Source organism: Protopterus annectens, chromosome 1.part0 (assembly GCF_019279795.1).
Source record: "Protopterus annectens isolate FY-2018-M chromosome 1.part0, PAN1.0, whole genome shotgun sequence".
NCBI classification, from domain to species: Eukaryota; Metazoa; Chordata; order Ceratodontiformes; family Protopteridae; genus Protopterus; species Protopterus annectens.
In genome coordinates, this window is record NC_056725.1 from 646797420 (window position 1) to 646821260 (window position 23841).

General features: G+C 41.1%; 1 protein-coding gene across 1 annotated transcript in view; it reads right to left on the bottom strand.

Annotated features, from left to right (window-relative positions):
- The window catches only part of LOC122793738 (gastrula zinc finger protein XlCGF26.1-like), a 184680-nt gene that overhangs the window by 156584 nt on the left and 4255 nt on the right, over nt 1–23841 (bottom strand). The window contains exon 2 of the mRNA XM_044061941.1: nt 6581–6707. Within this exon, the coding sequence (XP_043917876.1) occupies nt 6581–6707 (127 nt within the window). The remainder of the gene's footprint in view (nt 1–6580; nt 6708–23841) is intronic.

Here is a 23841-nt window from a genome sequence, read left to right on the forward strand (position 1 = left end):
TGGCAATGTGGTAGTCAAAGGAGAGGTTGCTGTCAACCTGTGTTCCCAGATCTCTTATAACATCTTCTGTGTTCAGTGGACTACCATCGATGTGGTAATTCATGGGAACTGGGATTTTCCCAAAGGGATGACAACACATTTTTTGGTATTGAGCTTAAGGCCATGGTTCTGAGACCAGCCGTTGGTCTCAGTGAGGCCTTTCTCTAGAATGTCGACATCACTCAGGGAGTTAATAATAGCCCCCAACTTGCAATTGTCTGTGAACTTTGTCAGCCAGAGTCCCTTCGTGTTGGCCTGGACTTCAGAGAAGTAGATACCAAACAGGAGAGGACCCAGGACCGAACCCTGTGGGACTCCACTTGTGACTGGTCGGCAGTCTGACTTGGAGTCGGCTACTTTCATACTGTGGGTTCTCCATGTGAGCCAGTTTGCAACCCACCTAGTGATATAGGGCTTGATGCCTAGCTTAGTGAGTTTTTCTATGATTCCCATGTGAGGAATGGTATCAAAGGCCTTGTCCACATCAAGGTAGGCTGTATGAAACACCTAGCCTTCATCAAAACACTGCTTAATGTCATATTTCAGCAAAAAAATATTAATTTCATTTTCATCTATATCAGCAGTTCTAAATTGCAAATTTAATTTTCTACTGAACATTTTTTTCTTGACCCCGAATTACACTTTCCAGGGCAAACAAAATTTTTTCAAATAACATCATATAAGTTTTTAGCCTTTTCAGAATTCTCAAAAGTCACTTCTGCTAAAGATTCGTTACCAATCTGTATAAATGCTCTAAAGTCCTCTCGAGAAATCCCCACCACAATAATAACATCGTCCTAAATATAATATCTGTCCAGGCATTCTGCATTCCATGTTTCTATTCTAACAAAGGGTTTCAGTCTTTGTAAAACATTTCACCTCTTTGCATAGCACCTTTAATTACCATTTCTGCATAACTACTCACATTTCATTCTTTCTAGTCTCCTGACCTGCTTTCCCATTTTACTGTTATTGTTTCATCAGACCCCTGAACTATCTCTCAAATCAGTCAAAGCTTCTTTTTCCTCCAACAAACTGCCAGTTACACTGTCTGGCCATTCAGTTCACTTACAGAGAACGCAATGCTTTCTCAGTGTTTCAACTGCATTCAGAGCCATCCAAGCTAAGATAAGAATATTTTCTTGATTAAAACAAGTAAAGTTATATAGCGACCACAACTGTTTTTCGGCATTATTTAAGACAGCTATTTAATTTTGTGGCAGAAACAGTCTCGTCTCTGTTTGTTGGCTTTTCTAGTCTGTGTTCCTCCAAATCTCTCTGCAGAAGGGCAAACTGGCCAAAGACTTGAGTCTTTGTTAGTGGTTTATTGTTTAATCTGCACTTGAGAGCTTTCACTGTGCTTTTACATTAACAGATTACAGGGTCAGACATCATGTGGCAGAAGGTGTTCTGGGCTCTCTGAGTTGGGAAGCACTGGACGAAGCTCAAAGTGTGGTTGTTTATTGGCTAGACAGCATAGGGGTCAGTATGCAAGTTTTTTTCTCTCTACAAAACTCAGGCAAGTTGCAAGGCTCCTTCTCCAATTACAAAGAATTCTGCAATGCTTTTCCAGTGTTTCAAATGCATCCAGAGCCATCCATGCTAATAATATTTTCTTGATTAACTGCACTTCTACCTGCTTTATATAGTGATCCCTACCATTTTTGAGCATTTTTAAAAACATTTATTTAATTTTTTGGCAGAAATAGCCATATCTGTTTGTTGGCTTTTCTATTCTGTGTGCCTCCAAATCTCTTTGTAGAAGGGTGAATTAGCCTGAGTTTTCCACCGGGCTGCAGCAGTTAGCAGTAGCCTGTACAGTAGCAAATACCTAGACAGTAAAATGTACCTATAAAGTTAGGATTAGATACAAAATATATGTTAAGCAGTGTAACATTGTGCATAAATAAGCTTAGAGCAGCTAGACTGTGCATCGAATAGCACTACTATACCCTAGCCTTTTATAACATCCTGTCCTTAACCCCAGAAACTATCCTAAGAGACCCTGTTGAAACCCAATCCTTAATCCTAAACAGCCAACCCTATTATAGGACCAGACAACATGGATATACAATTTCCAAATGTCTCAGTGGCAAGCTTGGTAGAGTTGGGCATCTAAGGCAATATAACAATTGTCTTATGTTCTTAGACAGCCAGTTAATCACTAATGAAAATAACATGGTATGGGAGAGATGTAATTACACAACTTCTTTGAAGGCAAGAATCTCACATACAAATAAGGTTAATCAGGAATACCTACACTACCTCTCTCACACATACTATTTATGACAGACACACAGACTATCACATGCTGAGGTGCTTATAAAAAAACCTTCCCACATCTCAAAGACCTCCAAAGTCACCTAATGGGCAACAGAGCTCTGCAGTAATCACTAAAGTACATATCAAAAGCAACACCAAACATCTCACATAAGCCTATACCTAATGATCCCCAAGTGCAAAGCCCATAAGGCAAGCATACACTTTACCTAATACTCTTGTCATTGGGGCTCTATAGTGTGACACACAGATGCTCCACTCACCAGGTTGGTAAGGACAGGATAATGGTTAATAGCCTATCTGGACCCCTGATCCACAATATCACACACTAACTCACGTTATTGCACCCCAGGTACCAATGATCCTATCATAGTCCATGTGGGTGTAAATGACTTGAGACGTACCTCTCTGGACTAAATAAAAAGACATTATGAATCTGTCGGAATGCGTGTCACAGGTAGGTATGAGCCTTGCATTGAGCAGCATTCTACCTTCACCAAGGATAATGCCACAGTGTGGACATAAAATGATTGATTTTAATAACTGGCTTAGAGTATGATGTCACTCCAGGGGGATCCAATACCGATCAGCATGGGAGAACATGATCAGAAGATCATGTTGCTGTACCAAAGCTGCACTGCACCTGAACTCCCTACGATTTTGGATATTGGCTAAAACTTTATCCACCCCATTAGAGCCTTTTTTAGGGTATGCCAAAAAAAAAAAAAAAACACCAATATAGTAAAAAGTGTACAAGCAACCAAAGTGTTACTACTCAGTGCTCAGCATTAAAATAAAAACTCCATACCTTTCAAGCTCTTCTCATTCTTGAAAATGTAGTCATCTGTGCTGAGATCAAGATTTTGTTTAAAGCTGTAGAAAGTATTCCAAAAGTGCAAGGCTACAGTGCCTTCCACACATTCAGACCAACAACAGCACAGCCTGGGGCCAAAGGTGGAGGTGTTTCCATTTATGTTAGCAACAAACATATCTTCAGATTGGTTAAACAGGATGATACCATGGAGCTCATCCACATACAAGTCGACATAGGAAAGATCCTTCACCACATCGTGGTTGGCTACAAGTCACCATTTATGTCCTTAGGGTCCCATGACTCTTACCTAAGCCTACTAGAAGTGCTCACCATCCAACCAAACACTATTCAGGGGTGACTTTAACTACCCCTCTATAGACTGGGAAATGTACGCTGTCTCAAACTCACAAGCACAATGCTTCCTGGACTTTATTAACACAAAAAACCCCGGAAAAGATGGTGCACACCCCCCCAACCAGGGGATCAAGCATACTGGATCTGGTACACATCAACATGACAGAATGTTGCACCCCCTCCTGTGTCACATCCTCCGTAGTGAAGTCAGATCATAAACCTGCCTCATTAGAATTAAAAATTAACCCAGAAAATCCCTCTAAATCAGTAATGGTTAGGAACAATTCAAAGGCAAACTGCATCCTATTAAGGTACAGTTTGTCAAAATTCAAGGCCCCCCCAACCATGAAACCACAGCTGCCTATGCAGAATTATTCACAGAGTCACTATACAAACATGTGAGCGACATACCTACCAGAAAAAAACAAAACAAACACTAAAAATAAATCCCGTTGGTGGAATGCTCACCTAAATAGGATATAGTTGACATGGCAAAGGAAAAGCAACTCCCTTAAAGACAAGTGTTCTCTTATATAATTAAACAAGAAGCTTAGAGATCTAATCAAGTCCAACAAGGTCAACTATGTGGTCAGGATAGCCTTGCAATCTAAGGTGAATCAGAAGGCCTTCTTCAGCTACATCCAGGACCCAAGAGGTAACACACAGTAGTGTGCTAAACTGGTGGTGAATGGTACCACATACACCAATCAGGGTGACATAGCAAATCTACTGGCTGAAATTCATCTTAAACATCACCCCCACCAGGAGAAATCCCCTCCAACATACTTCCCCCAGCTATCAGCAGGGACTAGGCACTGGCAGCACTTGCTAAAGCCAAGAACACTGCCTCCATGGGTCCTGACAACATCCCCAGTTGCCCCCTGAACAGTCTAAAATATGATTTATCAGGATCACTTGAGGCACTCCAGCTACAGCCTTGAAACAGGCTATGTTCCAAGTGAATGGAAGACTGTAACAGTCATTCCTCTCCAGAAGGGTGGACCACCAGCTTAACCAGAAAGCTACATCAGACCCATCAGTTTAGCAAACCTAATATGTAAAGCCATGGAGCAAATTATCACTGAAATGATAAATAAAGACACTGGCAACCTACAGACATGGGACCCATCCCAATTTGACTTTAAGGGAAGGTCATGCTTACTTAACCTGGTAGACTTTGAGAAGGTCACCAAGCCAACAGTCATACACTGCAGTCTGACCTGGCTAAAGCATATGAAACAATATCCCACTCAGTCATTGTTGACAAACTCTCTGGACTAGGTGTAAACCCTTGCATAACTCACTGGACTGCTGGCTGGTTCACAAACAGGACCCAAGAAGTTAGGATTGGTCAGACCACCTCTACCAAAAGACCAGTCATCAGTGGAGTATCCCAGGGCTCCCTGCTGGGCTGCTGTTGTTTGGCATCTACTTCTTGGAAGTCAAGGTTAACATTACAGGCCTATGGCTCACCAAGTTAGCAGATAAGTATAAATTGGGAGTTATTATAGACTCCTCCCAAGATACAAACATCTTGCATATGGGTTTAACACAGACCAATGACTGGTGCCAAAGCTAAGGCCTAAAAATTCAATACCAAAAGTGCATTATAACACCCTTTGGGGAAACTGTCAAAGCAAGTTAATTACTCCATCGATAAAAAGTCTCTAAGAGTCAACCCAGTAGTAAAGGATCTGGGAACATATTTAGACAGCAATCTGGTCTTTGCCCAACATGTAGCTAAGGTAACAAGAAAAACATTCTATATCTCCCAACTTATAGGTAAGGTATGGCCTCTAGGGTCCAGGAAGGTTACAGTATCACTCTACTTGGCCATTATAAGACCCATCATTGAATACAATGCCACCTTTGGCATGTATCTAACTAAGCGCTTGCAACAGTTGCAATGCTCAAAGGTTTCTCACTACAAGAATTCAGATCACTCAGAGGCTATGTCTCTGTGTTCAGTCTCCTGCAGGCTGTTGAGAGGGGATCTTTGCCTGGCTTACAGGGTTTCCTCAGACCCAGCCTTGACGGATCTGTTGTACATAGGCAAAACAAACAGCAAAAGGAGCACTATATCCAGGGATCAGAACATGCTGGAAAGACAGATGTGTGTCCCAAAGGATACCTGCACTAACAACCCCCACACATATCCTCAGCTACCTACCTACATGGACCTCCCTGTATGACAATGGGGATCCAAATGGTTTGGAGTGCTTGTCTAGGCTTGTAAGGGCCTTAGCGGTCATTAACCTAGTAACAACCTAGGAATCTATTAACCTATGAAACATGCAGCTACACTTACATCATTCTGTTCTGCCTCCTCCATCATTTCTTTTAAACCTTCATTTGCCAAACCACCTTGCTATAATTCATTAACACTAATGCATGGTACTCACCTTCTATACTCAAATTCCCATCCTCCATTACGTCAGCTAATACAGCGGTTTCTTTCAACATAGCAGTGTTACCTGGAATACAGTCCTTCTCTCCTTCCTCCATCACACTTCATTCCAATCTCTGGCTCTCCAGCTACATGACCAAAAAGAGTAGGGAGAATCCCCCACTGCCCTGGCCAAATTTCCCCTAGTAGTATAAATACCACCTTGGGACTTCCCTGAAAAGAGGCTGTTAGCCTTGTGGGACTTACCTGGTCAACAAAGGATAATTAAAATAAATAACCATAAGTACATGCTACCTGTAGGTTTTATTTATGTACCATGACATCAATATGCATCACTGGGAATATCTTGCCTACCAACCCACCTGAAACCAGTTTACCATAGTTCTGTATCCTTGCCTACTTCTGTAGCTCTGAGAAAAATCCACTTAGCTACTAACATGACATGATACAGTCCTGTACCTTCACCTCCCAATGTAGCTCTGGAACAATCCTCCATACCTACTGAAGCTATGTGATCAGTTCAGCATCAGCTCTGGAACAATCCTCCATACCTACTGAAGCTATGTGATCAGTTCAGCATCAGCTCTTTGAACTGTAGCTCAGGAACCCTCCTCCTTATCTACTAATACAGCATCACAGGTCTGCTCCTTCACCTACCTCTATAGTTCTGGGAGCATCATCCTTACCTGCTGACAACATGTGCTCAAAATTCTGCACCATCACCTCCCGGTGTAGCTGCCTCTCCTCTTCACTCAGCAACTTCCATTCTTCACGCGAGAAGTAAACTGCAACATCTTCAAAGTCTTCTGGCACCTAAAAAAACAAAAGTTTGTTTTAATTCACTCTTTCAACTAAGAAACTTAAAAATATATATATTAAAAAGCCATGATAATATTTGCTCCTCAAATCACATTCACTCTTCCTTTTTTAAACAGAAGCAAACCTTTTTTCCTCTAAAATAGTTTTGGTAAGTGACAATAAGACATTCGGCCCCAAACACTGTAGTGTATGGAAAAATAATACAGCTCAGGTACTGGCTGTGATATGCCCATCTTCCCTCTACTGTTGTACATTTAAACGACTCCTATTCATACTTTAGCAATCAGTCACTACCAATAAATATTTTCTCCCATTCACCTTGATAAACAGAAACTAAACATATCTCTTTAGAGTCAGAGACAGTTCTCTTTATCCATGAAAAGCAGAACATACTTCAGACAAGATACTAAATCATTTTCCATTCTGTGCCTTTATGTATAGAGACTACAAAGAGTTCATGTAAGGTCAACGATAAATAATTTTTTGTGCAACCTTTGTATTACCCTATTTAGCTATATGTTAAATGATTATGAATTCACAGAATTAAATAAGGCACTAAACTCTGTGCCATCCACTAAAGGAACTCTCACTAACTTCATTAGTAAGCTTACAATTTTTAGACAGTTAAATTTGAAACTGAAAGAGAATGCACATAGCCATGTACTGAAGTGACCTAGCACTTTTATACCCAGTGAATATCCAGTTATAAATATGTGTTTACAAACTGTATGTACAGTAATGAGAGATTCATAAACTTAAGTTAACAATGGCAAAGAGAGACCTTGAATAATCTAATGAATAAAAATGAAATTATTGTCAAAAGTGCTGACAAAGATGGTGCAACAGTTATTATTGATAAAAATAAGCATATCCATGCTGTTCAATGGTTACTGAATGACATCAGCTCTTACAGAATTATTAACATCCATGAAATATGTCAGATTATTATGAGAATCAAAAGAGCTACCCACAACCCACTATATGCTCTATACCCTGTATGGCTATATGACCCACTGGCACTCATACATATGCAACTCACATAAACAGAGTCTTGCGCCATATCCTTGCAACCTGTAGGTCCCCCTCCATGTCCCAGGAAACCCATACTACCTATTTCAATGTACTAGAGTCCCTCACCATTCAACCAAATACAATATTCATGGGAGATCTCAACTACCCCTCCATAGAGTGGGAATCCTACACCACTCCTAATGTACAAGCCCAGTGATTCCTAAATTTTGTTAATACCAACATCCTGGAACAGTTGACAGTACTGCTTGAAATAGAAATTAAATCTAGGCATCCAGCAAAACCAAAAACCTTTAGAAACTATTCCAAGGCAAACCTCTGTCTACTAAGTGACACCTTGGCTAAATTCCAAACACCCCCAAACCCAGTAAACACCATAGCACATGCTGAGTTACTTACAAAATCTCTGTACAGCCATACTGATAGCTGTATAGAGCGAGCTGTGCCCACTCATATTTAGAATAACACAAACTCAAAAGACAAGCCACACTGGTGGAATCAAAATATCAATGGGTTACACAACAAATAGTGTGGGAAGAAATAGCCAGGGAATTGTTATGGCTAAGCTTGTATAGGCCCTAGGGCCGATAGTCTAGTACCAACATTTGAACCTATGAACCTAGGAAAAAATTTTGGCCAAGCTTAGGAGGAACAAAGCTGTACATACTAAAAGCGCCCTGACCAAGCTAAACAAGCAGCTAAGCAGGTTAATTAATACTTTAAAGGCTAAATTTGAAGAAAAAAATAGCTTCTCAGGCAAAGGACAAAGCTTTCTACAGATATTCCCATAACCTCAGGGGGAAACATGCAACAATGCACAGAAATTATTGCAGATGTCATCACCCACACTGGTATGGAGGTCACTGCCAACCTTTTGGCTGACAGGTTCAACTCAAATTTCTTCCTCCCATTCCCCCAGATAGTCCAAAGGAAATATTGCATACCACAATCCACACAACCATTACTAGGGAACAGGTCATCAATGCACTTTCCAAGGCCAGAAAACACAGCATCAATGGGCTCCAAGGCCAAAAAACACAGCGTCAATAGGCTCCACTAACATCCCAGGATGTTTAATAAATAACATGAAACATGATCTCTCTGGTCCACTTGAATTACTTTTCAACTGGAGCCTACAGTCAGGTTTATGCCCAAGGAATGGAATATGGCTACATTTATTTCCCTGCACAAAGGAGGTCCAACCACTGATCCGGGTAACTACAGACCCACAAGTCTGACCAGCCTCATATGTAAAGCCATAGAAAGAATCATCATGGACAAGATAAATGAGGACACAGAAACCTGCAAACACTGGACCCATCACAGTTCGTCTTTGTAAATGCATACCTATTAAATATGGTGGACTTCTTTGAGAGGGTCACTAATGAAGTGGATGAAGTCAAAACTGTGCACACAGCTTACCTCGATCTGGCCAAGGCTTTTGATAAAATACCCCACTCAGGCAATATAGACAAGCTAACTAATTTAGGAATAGACAAACTAACTAATTTAGAAATAAACCCTTTTATCACCCACTGGACAGCCAACTGGCTCACTGACAGGACCCAGGAGGTCAAAATAGGTGAGGCCACCTCCACCAAGAGGCCAGACACTAGCGGAATCTCTCAAGGCTTGGCACTGGCCCTGCTCCTTTTTGGCATCTATTTCTCCAAGTAACTGTTGAAGGTTTATGGCTGACAAAGTTTGCAGATGACTGCAAGCTGGGGGTCATTGACTCCCCTGAAGACACTAGCATTCTTCAAGAAAGGTCTCAAACCCAATGCAAAGAAATGCATAATTGTACTGTTTGGGAAATAAACCATCTTGGCTAATTAGCATATTGATAATACACCCCTAGATGTTGACCCAGTGGTCAGGGATCTGAGTACATACACAGAGAGTAGCATTGACTTCAACCACCACATGGCCACAGTGGTGAGGAAATCCTTTTATGTTACACAACAAGTGAAGGCATGGTATCTAGGTCCAAAGAGGTCATTATCCCACTGTACTCTGCCCTTATAAGACCAATCATAGAGTACAGTATGTCCCTGACTAGGCACATGCAGCAAAAAGAGTGACCTCAGAGGTTCCTTACAAAAAGAATACAAGGCGTAACAAACCTGCCTTACACAGAGTACCTTAAAGTCCTTTCCCTCTACTAAATCTCCTATAGATTGCTGAGGGGTGATCTATGCCTGGTTAACAAGGCATCTGCAAACCCCACACTTATGAATCTCCTGTGTATTCGTAAGTTAAACAGTACCAGAAATACAAGGTCTAGGGACCATAACTGTTTCTCCAAATTAAACAGAACATGCTGGAGAGACAGATATGTGTCCCTGAGACTGCCCCTCCTTTGGATTTAGCTGCAACCTAGACCAGTGGATGGGGAATAGGAAATTTACACCGGATCTGGCACCCATGTCCCCAATGGACAAAGGTCGTGTATAAATGTCTGGCCATCAATGTCCTATTTGGATACAGGATGGTATTCTTTTTGGAAAATTTGGCTAGGCTTAGAAAAGCCCTCCCCTCCCCCAGTCATTAGTTGAGTAACAATCAATGAAGCTATGAAATGAATGTTGAACAGAAAACGGATGATAATACAGTAGAATATTTTGTACCATTCCCCAGAACCCCTATATAATACATTTTGCCAATGACTTACAAATCACTGATAACTCAACCAATTAAACCTATACTGTCAGCCAGGGGCTGGGTTACAGAACCCATTTCTATATCTCTACAGCACAGACTGAAGGGACTAGTGAAAAACATCACTAGTATTACTGGGGACAATGACAACTTTTAAGGCAACCATCTTGCTGTGGCAACAAGTTTGCCAAATATTTTTTCATTTTGTTACTCTAGGTAGAGGCTCTCTATTTGTGAAAATACCCAATGATTTGGTATTATGTCCGAACAAGTGTCATAATGTTGACATTACTAATGCAGAAATCAATGTACTATGTGAATTAATGTCTGTCATGAAGGAGAATAATGCATACATTTTCTAAGAAGAGTTTTACAAACAAGTACTGAGGTGACAATGGGCACCCCTGTAGTAAATAAAGGCACAAAGACAGTACAGGAGACTATTAATAGACAATGGGACATACTAATATACTTCAAAAGACTGAATGGCATCATAGATAAACACCTAGCTTTGCCTGTAAGAATGAGAGAAAGCTTGAGGCAAGCACTGTGTGACAAAGAAATGGGTGCTAGCAAAGGGGCTGATATCAAGTATAAAGGAAAACTCCCTTGTTGGATCTGCTCACAGGATAATTACATAGATTCTAAAGGAAAGTTCATAAATCTAATAACCAAGAGAAAATGCAACAGCAACACGCATGCAAGCTGTGGAATGCAGAACGTTGTATTTTTTGGTATTGCAAATCATGAATAGCATTTGAGGTTGGTAGCTGCAACAGACAAAATATGTAAATGGAAAGGAAGGTGGCAACGATTACTCTATATAAACATGTGTAAGAATTTAGAAGTAATCATGAATTTCTTTTTATAGTGTACTGCAGGTTGCATCACAAAATAACATTCACACTGAACTGAACAGAGGAGGGGTACTGACCACAACTCTGATCTCTGATATATATAAAGTATCCTGTTTTTTTGTTGTTGCTTATTTTTACTAGTTATTGCTTATTCTAACCATTTATAGCACTTTACTGTCTGCTGCCTACTATTTTTTTACTGTATTTTATTGCTATAAACTAATCTGCACTACTGTACTGAAACTGTCTGCCTTACAGGGCCTGTTAAATCACTTTTCTTACTGTCACACTGCTTGTAAAGCTTTTTTAGCTAGTTTCACTGTGTGAAAAGTATGAACTGGAAATTTTCTCTATTTGTTAAGCATCTGTTTGTTTGCTCTGATTTCCTGCCAAGGAGTGTATCATGCAACTGATCTGTTTGCAGTTAAAAGCATTCTCTAGAGTCTCCTTGATCTGTTTAAAACTTTCATTTAGTGTCTCACTGCTGTTTTTCTCCTGTGATAAACATTTCTGTAGTGTTTTCTGCCTAAAATAGTGTAGCTAGTAGCTGTAGCATAGTCCCATTAGAGATTTGCTTTCTCTGAGCCTGTTTGTTTGCAGTGGCTTGTTTGTCTTGAGGACATGTCCCAGGCCATATTGAATTAGCAGAAGCCTTTCTTCACCTTAGTGAGAGGATTGTGTTGATTGGTCACAGGCTGCTAAAGGTTGGCTGGTCTAGGGCTTGGAGTAAGCACTCATTGGTCCTTCTGAGCTTTTTTAAGTTGTTTCAGGTTGTCGCTATTGCTTATTCGAAACCATTTATAGTACTTTGTATTGTCTATTGCCTACTATTTTTTACTACTACACTTGGTAGCTTTGCAGTTGCCCGACCCTAGTATAAATTTGATCTGAGCACTCCTTCCAGTCCAGTGTCATTAGCTTATTCTACCTAATACAGAGACAACATTTGGAAATGCCAACCCCCTTAGCTTCTTAACCTTGAATTATCTCCTTTCTCCCTTACCACTTTACTAAAAAGCAAACAAACAAACAAAAAAAATATTCAGCTGCTTTTACAGTATTGTTTCCTCCTCCTACTCTAAATCACTTCATCTTGTTTTTTTCTGCTACTTGTTCTCTGAAGTGTTCAATTGCACCTTCTCTGCTGCATTTATGACTGCTTGTTTTTAGCCTGTTTAAATTTTAAGTGTACAGTTAGACGTTGCCCGTTCAACTCTCAGACCGTCTTCTGTGTAGCGACATGCGTGAATGGGAGTTCCTTCGTTGAAGGTTGTGCGTTAGGCCCAGCAAGCCAGTACATAAAAATCTACTGCCAATCATTAGCGGACTGGAGTTCCGCTGTGGCGACCCCTAACCGGGAAAAGCCGGAAGACACAAACAATTCTAAGCCTCTTAGTTTTGGTTTAAGCACTTGGGCTTTTGGTCTACCACTGGGCTCTCTCTGGCCTTTCTCCCTCAGATTCTGTCAAATATGGATGGACAATTTCCTATGTTTTCTCCTGCCAGCCTGGTTGATATGGGCATCCTGAGACAGTGTAGCAACTGTCTCATGTAGACGGACAACCATCTACTACTAACACCTAGGAAAACAATTTGTGAGAGATACAGTTACATAAAGAAACTAGAGTCTATGATCTCTCCCTCACAAGCCAGTATATCTGGTACTGAGAAGGCTGTCAACACAATCACTACACTTCAAACACCAAACACACACCCTCATATGCAGAGGTTCTCAACAAAAACATTCCCAAACAAAAGGAGACCTCAGAGGGAAAAACACACCAGAACTCCACAACCCTCCACACCACATACCATGCATAGTCCACACACCAGTGTGTTATAACCACTAAGGCTTAACCATAAACATTAGTCATATGAGATGCCATTGTGAGACACACAGATGTGCCGCTCACCAGGTTGGATAGGAATAAAGTCACGGTTAGTTGTTTCTCAGGTGCTAGAATCCACCATATCACACACGCACTCAAGTCTCTCAACAACAGGTACTGTTATGACTCTGTCATAGTCCATGTTGGTGTGAATGACTTGGGATGTACCTCCCTGAACTATATGAAGAAAAACATGATTGAGCTCACCGAATATGTGTCTCAGACAGGTATGTCCCTAGCCTTAAGTAGCATTCTACCATCACACAGAATGATGCCTCAATACAAACAGAAAATGATTGACTTTAACAATTGGCTTAGTTTCTGGTGTCATTCCAAAGAGATCCAGTGCCTGACAGCCTGGGAAGATATGATCGACAGACTACAATGCTTTGCTAGAGATGGCCTGCATCTGTCTTACTTGGGCTTCAGACTTCTGGCAAAGGCCTCCCCCATAGTGCTTTTTTTTAGGAAAGCCATGAGGTCGATACTACCAACATAAATATTTCAACAAAAAGCAAATTAAAGGCCATGCTGCTAAATGCTAGGAGTCTAAACATGAAACTGCACTCATTGCAAGCATTCTTGACCCTGGAAGATGCTGACATTTGTGCAGTCACAGAAACCTGGTTTAAAATTGTGGAGAGCACCCCAGCCTTACCTGGTTACTTATCCTATCATATATTCGGACCCCAAAATGTGGGCAGCAAAGCCAAAGGAGGTGGAGTTTCAATCTATATTAAAGACACACACACACCTCCAGGCTGGTCAAACAGTATGATGCACAGTAGACACTCCAGGTGCAGTTAACCATTGACAAGACCCCTATTCAAATTATAGCTAGCTACAGGCCTCCAAATTTCACTCAAGATGCCCACTCCACCTATCTGGACCTCTTCAAATCTATCAAGATTCAACCCCTTACCCTGATCCTGGGTGACTTTAATTACCCAACCATAGACTGGAAAAACTACTCATGCCAGAACACAAATGCCCAGAGATTCCTCAATCTTATCAATGCAAATGCCTTGGAACAGCTAGTTGATACCCCCACAAGAGGTGATAATATCTTGGACTTGGTATTAACCAACATGAGTAACCACTGCAGCACCCCTATGATATCATCCTCCCTGGTAAGATCCGACCATAAAGTGGTCAGTTTTGAAGTCACCATCTCCCTTGACCCCCCTCTAGCTAAGGTCAAACAGAAAAACTTATCCAAAGCTGATTACAACCTCCTGAGGAATGGTATAAACAGCTTCACAGCACCCTCCCCCACTGTAGGAATTGGCACCAATGTCCAAATCTACACCAAAGTACTACATGAGCAAATCAGGAATACCTGACAGGACAAAATCATCCATCCCAAAGAAGAGTAAACCTGTCTGATGGACATCTGCAATAAATAAACTATACAACAAAAGGAAAAAAATGCTGTCCAGGACCAAGAAGGAGCAGGTGCCCAATTGGAAGCAATGTCTCCTTAGCCTGAACAAGCAAATAAGAGCACTAGTGAAATCCTCTAAAGCTAACTTCAAGTCCAAATTGGCCACATATACTAAAGACAGGCCTTCTTCACATATGTACGCAATCTCAAAGGAAGCTCCCAGATCTGTTCAGAACTGGTGGTCAAGGACATCACATACACAAATGCTGTAGATATAGCCAATCTACTGGCTGACAGACTCAGTGAAAACTTCTCCCCTCTGTCCCTCCCTATCAGTAAATCAGAACACCCCCAGTACCTGCCCCCCCACCCCTTATCTCTAGGGAACAGGTCATCACTGCCCTCTCAAAGGCAAAAAATACAGCCTCCATGGGATGTGATAACATCCCAGGCTGCATCCTACATGAACTTGCAGCACCATTAGGCACCCTATTCAACCAAAGCCTGAGTACCGGGTTTGTCTCAGCCGAGTAGAGGACAGCAACTGTCATCCATTTACACAAAGGTGGAGCATCCATCGATCCAGGAAATTACACACCCATCAGCCTAACTAGCCTGATCTGCAAGGCCATGGAACGGATTATCATGGACCTCATTAACAGGGACATTGGAAACCTCCAAACACTCAACCCCACACAGTCTGGCTTTGTCAAGGGGAGGTCATGTCTGTTAAATCTGGTCAACTTCTTTGAGACAGTCAGCAAAGCCATGGACAAGGGGAAGACAGTGCATACCGCCTAACTTGACCTGGCCAAAGCCTTCCACACTATTCCCCACTCGGGCGTAGTAGATAAACTCTCTCAACTAGGCATCAATCCATATGTTACCAGATAGGTAGCAAACTGGCTCACTGATAGAACCCACCTAACCAAAATAGGGGAAGCCACCTTAAGCAGTAGACCCATAACGAGCGGCATACACCAGGGATCGGTTTTGGGACTTCTGTTATTTAGGATATACTTCTCTGAGCTGCGGGCCAAAACCAGTGGGCTATGGCTGACCAAGTTTGCGGATGACTGAAAGCTGGGCGCAGTCATTAATTCCCCAAGTGATGTGGAGTCTTCCAAGAGGGTCTCACCCAAACAAATGACTGGTGCCAGAAACATGGCCTCAAGCTGAATGCCAAAAAATGCATCATCATCCCCTTTGGGGAGAGTGATGTCCCCACATATTATCACATTAATAACATCCTAAGTACACAATCAGTAGGGAGGTATTTGGGCACCCAAACTGATAGCAATCTGACTTTTGACCACCATGTTGCTTCTGTTGTATGGAAAGCTTTCTACATGGCCCACCTCATAAGTAAGGGTATCTCATCCAGGGACAAAGATGTCATAACATCCCTGTATTCTTCCCTTATAAGGCCAATTATTGAGTACAATGCCCCCTTCAGCATGTACCTCACAAAGCACATGCAGCAGCTGGAGAGACCACAGAGGTTCCTCACCAGGAGAATCCAGGGTCTCAAACACCTACCCTACACAGATAGCCTAAAAGCCCTGTCCCTCTACTCAGTTTCATACAGACTCCTCAGAGATGACCTCTGTCTGGCTTAAAAAGCAATCTCAGACACTGCCTTGATGGGACAGCAGCATATCCAGAAGTCAAGCTCCACTCGAGCAACCAGTACGCGTGACCTCAATCTGGTCTGCGATATCAATAGGACTTGTTGGCGGGACAGATTTGTGTCCCAGAGACTCCCCCACCTGTGGAACAGACTCCTTGTCCATGTCAAGCAGAGTACCTCATTATCCCTTTTTAAGCTCAATCTGGATAACAGGATGGGAAACAGAAAATACATCCCCACAATTCCACCTGTCTCCCTGCTGGACAGGGGCTCTGGGTGCCGACTTGTCAATAAACATGGGTTAAACTCTTGGCTAGGCTTATAAGGCCCTCAGGGCCAATAGCCTAGTAACCTCCTATGATCCTGTAACAGAATTATGTGAATATGAATGGATTACTGAGTTGAGGGAAGACATAATCCCATGTCTAAATGGCAATGATGGCCTGAAATCAGAGCTTAAATTGTGTGGCTTTAACAAGTAAATCTGTTTCAGTCACTGCATCCTGAGACTTCTTAATGTTATAGAAGCATATTGTTCCATAGGTGATTTCACATCACTCAAAAAATCAGTATGTATGAAAGCTTGTGTTTATATTACTTAATAACAAAGTCCTTTGACATCCACTGGATCCTTGTGTTTGGAGATTTTTTTTTTTTTTTTTTTGTATTTTACAGCTTGGCCACTGTCAACGATAGATCTGTTCCTTCCTAATGCATTACTATATGGAATACGAGTATAGCTCAGTTAGTTTCATCCTGTATTCCAGTGTATACTACAGCACAAAGCACACTCACTGCCAGTGGGTATAAGTGATCTCCCAAGCAATGTACTCTGTGAAAGCTGAATACAGTCCTGTTGTTGCAAATAATCACTCTATACTACAAACACTAGTATCAGTTATCACCTCTATATAAAATATGCTATTCTCTGTATGGATGTGAAAAAGACCACCACCACTTGCCAATAAATATATCCTCACACCCACATCTTTGAGTTCAGAAACTATGATATTTTTTTCTACCCTAAACCATACTGTGTAAAAGTTGAGATCAGCTCACCTACTGCCAGTGAGAAAGACATTATTTTATCCTCCCTTACAGCTTAGTGTATGAAAACAAAATGCAGCTTTGTTCTGTCTTACAGCACACTGTACAAAAGCAATGTGCATCTCTGTTCTCCCATACAATATAGTTTTCAGAACTGAAATGCAGTTCTGTTTTGTCTCACAACATTACATTTACAAGTAAAGTACAGTTTTGTTCTTCCTTACAACTTGGTGTATTAAATCACAGTTCAGTTCTGTTTTAGCATATGAAAGAAAGGGTAGTTCTCTTCTCCCTTATTATATAATGTACATAAGCAAAGTTCAACTCTTGTTTTCCATTTCAATACATTGAATACAAGCAAAGTGCAGTTATTTTCTCCCTTTCAGTTTAGTACATAAAAGTAGGGCTGGATCCAGCACAAGGGGACCTATGCAGCCAGCGCCTGGAGTTGGCTGGAGGGCCTGCCTGGCTAAATAAAAAAACACTACCTCCCATTCTTTGAAAGGTAAACATGAGATTTAAAGAGAACCGCACCCACAGACTCAAAAAAAACATGTTTAATAAATCATGGTTTGGTATTTCCTACATTTTAATACCACTCTGGGATTATTTACAGATTTTTAAATATTTTTATACGTAATTTCTGAGTCTGACCACATGGGGGCTAGCATCTTGAAGTAATTCTGATTGCTTAATCTGCCACTAGGTATCCCATAATGCAGTGATTGTCTATAAAAAAGTTATATCATACAGACCTCTTTCTTCCTTAAGCTTCTGTCACGGCATTGATTTTACATGTATACACTGCTGTCTTTCAGTCAGTTAGTTTTAAGTAACATTTCATGCCGTTCAGTGACTACTTAAAACACAAACAGTACAAATGCCAAACAGCAGACTTTCAAAGTGCTTTTTACTGCTGCTTCTTTTTTGAATGGTTAAACTGCAGTTTTTCTTTGTGAAACCTAAATTGTACTAGTTTGACTCATCTCCCATCCCCCTTTACAGCTAACTTCCTTAGCTGTCAAAAGTGCTACGGGTAATTTGAGTTGTTACCTGCTGTGATTGACAGCTCACAGCAGGAAACTTGACTCATGGTCCTTGTTCTAGCCTTTACTTTCTATATGGGCAGGGGAAGGACCAGGGAGCTGTGACATCACAGCATGGGTGGGTTTTTAGGACAGTCATGATGATATCAGTTTAGGGTGGGAATTGGCCAGAAAACTACCTGTATTTAGTGGCCTCGATAACATCAATGAATTAGAAACTTTTTCAGGGTAGGATAAAAGTTTTTTGAAAGTGAAACCACCACAGTACATAAGGTACTGTTCTAGTGGAGAGAAACAGTCAATTTAAAATATTTTAAATGTGCTGTCGTTTATTCATAGCAGGGACAATAAATAGGGAGAAAGAGGACAGACAAATTGAGCATTTAATAATACTTTCTAGTATCAGCAAGGTCAAGTCTTCCAGCATCAGAATGTACAACTAAAGAACAGGAGGTTTCACCTCTCCATCACCAGCAACAAATGGGAGGTTGGTTGATTACAAGTCTCCCAATATAGCTTTTCTCAGCATATATGCACCCCGTTTGGAAGTTCTCCTGCATGCACTCCAGCACTCCTGCATGCACTCCAGCATCAGCATTCAAGTCAGGAAGACATGCCCACACATCCAGAAGTACCCTGCACTCCATGAATTGAGCAGGAGATTTGGATCATCTAGTTTTCATCACGAAGCAGAGTGGCATGAGTAGGATTAGGAGAGAGATTCTGAATTGATTTTTGCATGATAAGCCGGAAATCCAAGGCTTGGTGTGTGTGTGTGTGTGTGTGTGTGTGTGTGTGTGTGTGTGTGTGTGTGTGTAAGAATACAGAATGTTATATTTTTGCACAGTGCAAATCATGTACAGCATTTTATGTAGGTAAATGCAACAGACAACTTAAAGTTTGTAAATGGAAATGTTTTGTTGAATGCAGAATGTTGCATTTTTGGCACAGTGCAAATTACATACAGCAAGTATATAAACTTGGTTTCTGTAACCTACAGTAATTACGGTGTAAGGGAAGGAACTACTTTTAGAAAAATAGGGCCTTCATCACATGAGCCATGTTATTTGGGTATCATCCTTGGTTTTCTTGTTCTGTTGACGGTGTGTTTACTATCTGGCTGTAAATACAATGGACAGCATGGAGTATATGTGTTTAACTTTAACTGTGAATACATTTTAATTAACCTTGTATTTTTGTAGTCAGTTGGGTGTGAAATGCCCTAAGTCTGGCTACAACAGTCTATTTTGGAGGAGAAGGCTATGAACTGCTTTTATAGTACAGGGTTTGATTTACTCAGCCTTCGTTTGTCTACTATGTGACTCTGACCAGGTCACTTCACCAGACACTGCTCCTAGGCTGCCCCCAAAAGGGGCAATTGCATCCAATCGGTTGTCCCAAGCTGTTAGCAAAGGCGTTGCACATATATTATTATTTGATTATGAGGCACAGCACATCTTGTAGTTTAATGGATTACCAGACCCATTTTCAATACATACGAGTTTCAAAGAAAGAGCTGTTTACTGTTGCTCATGCTAAGTCTGTTTTCAGCATGAGACTGTTGTTCTGTTTAGCAAATGACTGTCAGTGTGTTTTTGCTGTAAAACTTGAAGTAACAGTTTTAAGTTAAATCCAAATCTTTGTGATCATTGTAGAAGTAAAAAAGAAATGGTATGCGCACTAACAGGTTGGAAAACAATTTTATGTTAATTGAGAAGAGACTGCCAAGTAATTGTATACTGGTATGAGGAGAGGCAGACCGTTACCCTGCCTAGGGGCACATTTGACCATGATCAAGCACTGCACAAAAGCAAAGAACAGCTTTACTCTCCTTCATTGATGAATGCTTGAAGGCTGGGCACAGCTCTGTTCTTCCCTAAATCCTAATGTAGAGAAAGGGCACCAAAGAATAGTAGCTCTGTTATCCCTTACCTCATTATATACAAGCAAAGGGTACCACTCGGGTCTGCCTAACAGTCTTGATAAAGAAAGCAAAACTCACCTCTGTTCTTCATTATGTGAGGACACCAAGCACAGCTCTATACTCCTTTACATCTAAGTCAATGAAGGTAGACCATATTGCTTTTCTCTATTTTACCCTAATGTAGGAAAGCAGAATGTATGAAATCAGAGGACAACCTCATTCACCCTTGCATCCCTGGGTATGAAAATAGTACACTTTTTTAAACAGGGCTTAGTCACTTCTAATTTAAAAATGGCACTTAGTTTCTTCATTACCTATTGTCTCACCTAAGCCAGCTGCATTGAGACTAGTCACCTAAAGGTTGGTTAAACCAGCTGCATTGAGACTAGTCACCTGGATGATGCTTTACTTTAACCAACATTTTAACAGAACATCTTACACAGTTTGTTGACCTCTGAGATAGGTTTATTAGACAGCAGATACAAGGATGGAGTATGAAGGGGGGCTTGCATTACAGAAAAGAAATATGCTAAGTTGCAGCCATTAAGCTGCAAAGTTGAACAGTGTTGTCACTGCCACAGATAATTACACCATCCCCCTGCACTGTGCTTCATGGGAATAGTGCTGTCATTGCCACAGATAACTACAACATCTCCAACACTGTGTTTAATGGAACAGTGCTGTCACTGCCACAGATAACTACACCCCCCCCCCGCACTGTGCTTCATGGAAGTGGAACAGAGCTCAGTCACAGACAGCAATAATAATAATAATAATAATAATAATAATAATAATAATAATAATAATAATATTTCCCATCTCAGGTGATTAGATTAATTTTCAGTTACTGACATGACAGTGCATCATTATAGGGTGCTGCACTCTGAAATGTGCCATCCTTTTCATTAGATGTTAAACCGAGACCCCATCTGCCCGAGTTGGTGATCAGGTGGATGTAAAAGATCCAATAGTATTTATTTCAAAAATAGTAGATTAATTTCCCCTAGCTTGCTAACATACTACCACAGTTCTCCCCTGAAAAGGGGCCACCAGCCTCTTCCAAAAAAGATATCCTGAAGACACTCCGACTAATTCTTTGTCAAGAGTACTTTGCTGAGAAGGCTTACATACTGCAGATGACAGGTTCATAGGTGAATACTAGGCTAACTGCCCTGAACAGCCATTTTAAGCTTAGTCAATATCTTGAGTTTAGAATCAAGTCTTGTATCTTGTGTCAATGAGGTGAAGACCTTGACCTTTATGCCAAACCTACTCACTAAAGGTATATTTGCCGAAACCCAGAATTGAACCAGGGACATTTAGATCTTTAGTCTAATGCTCTCCCAAATGGGGAAGTTCCTTTAGGCACCCCTCTGAGAATAGTTCTTGGTAAACTAGATATGCCCCATTCATAGAAAGCATTACCATTGTTTGTAAAGGTTCCACAGTTCATCCATATAAGAGATCACAGTCTTCTGGTGTACTGGGCATTTCAGCAGACTAGCATCCACTGCAACCCAAAGTTAAGGCCCAACAAATAAAACAAAACAAAACAAAACAAAAAAAAAACAAAAAACACAACTGTAACTCTCAGTAATTGTATTAAGCTCCTTTCTACAGTTACTAAGTTAAAACACTCTTGAGATCCTAACTAAAACACAAACACAGTGTCAGCATTCATTTAGGAATCCACAATATCACTTGAGACTTAACTGAATGACACCACTGCACTTGTGCCCACTAACAACTGTTTATCACTGCCCCCCAACAGCTTGCTGATGAGGCAACTACTGCCTTGATCCTGCTCTAGCTAAAGCTCTGTTGCTCATCACATAAATGAGTTTGTTAATACATATCAAGGCTGTTATTATTCCTGCATTGTGTATTTGTTGAGATGTCTGTGTGAAAAGAGTTAATAGTGGACAAAGTAGTCTAGGGTTACCACCTGTCCCTCTTTGCGAGGGACAGTCCTTCTTTGAGTAGCTGTGTCTTGTGGAAAACTAAAAAGGCAAATGTTCTAAGATTTAAGACAAATATTTCCTAAGGTTTCTTTAATTGCAACATAAAACATTTATTTTGTATATGAGACACCTAAATGTTATAAGAAAATAGATTAAGCAACTCAAAATGGTACAAGAATAAGCTTATTTTTTGGCAAAAAGGTGAAGCTCTGCCCTTTGGACTGGATGTTTCTACAAAAAAAAAATATACTTTATACATCTGAAAAAGTGGCAACACTAAAGTAGTCAGATGGTGAGATTACTCATCTTACAAAATCTGACAAACATCAGAAGGTGCTAAAACAAAAAAAATACTTGTTTCCCACCTTTCTCAACTAGTATAGTCCGGTTTTCAGGTTATTACTGAATCCAGGGCTGTGTTACAAGTTTCTGTGTTGCCCATACCTTACTTGGATAGAAGGAAGTTTCTCTATTCACCTGTGAGAGAGGGGAGCTTTGAGCAGCCTATCTGTCCCTGGAGGAGTGGTTTCCACCCAGAAGTTAGTTTATCGGCCATTTTGGGCTAATTTTTCTCTCTTCCACTTCCCTGTTAGAAAAACCGCATTTGCGCTGTTTTGCGCAGTGCCGGTTAGCTAGAGATAAACTATTCTCGACTCCACGAAGTCTTGCGCAGTGCCGGTTAGCTAGAGATAAACTATTCTCGACTCCACGAAGTCTACTCTTCAATTTTTCCCTTGGAACTAGACAAACCTTCAACTTTAGCACTCAAACCATTCATTTCACAGTCAAGCACTCGCTTAAAACTCATAGCAAGCACTAATTAAGCCTGGCACTAGACCCCCCCCATACTGTCCAGAAGGACAAGGCTCTCTATTCGTCCCCACCAGCCAATCAGAAAAACAGCTTACTCTACCTATTCAGGCATGTCCAAAGGGCAGTTTCCAGTGTACTCGCCAGTCCAACTGGTGAATCTGGGCATTTTGAGGCAATGTTACAGCTGCCTCATGTACACAAGACAACCCTCTCCTCCTACCACCAAACACTATTACATGCGAGAGTTGCAATTATACAGCCATACTGGGGGCAAAGCTCTCTCAACCCAAGACTGGAACTGACAGTCAAGAGGAGAAGGGTAATACTTGCAACACACCACCAGTATCACATAGACCTAATAAACCACCACCGGCAAATAACACACATGAAAACATACTCGGAGGTTCTAAATAAAAATCTGCAAAAACAACAGAGACCTCCAAAGCAGATATCCAAGCAACCTCCACACACCATCAGCAACCATGAAACACATACTTCACATAATCAGTGTGCCACGCAATCACAGCCCTTAAGGCAAAATAACATACCCAACACACTAGTAATAGGTGACTCTATAGTCAGGCACACTGATGTCCCACTAACTAAGCTGGACAAGGAGACGGTTACAGTTAGCTGCCTGCCGGGCGCCAGGATCCGCCACATAACACAAGCACTCAGGTCACTCCAGAACAAGTACAAATATGACTCTGTCACTGTCCATGTTGGTGTGAATGACCTCAGACGTACCTCCCTGGACTACATGAAAAGAGACATGGAAGAGCTCTCTGATCATGTAGCCCAGGCCGGCATGACCCTGAGTAGCATCCTGCCCTCACCAAGAATGATGCCACAGTATAAAGAAAAAATGATCAATTTCAACAATTGGCTAA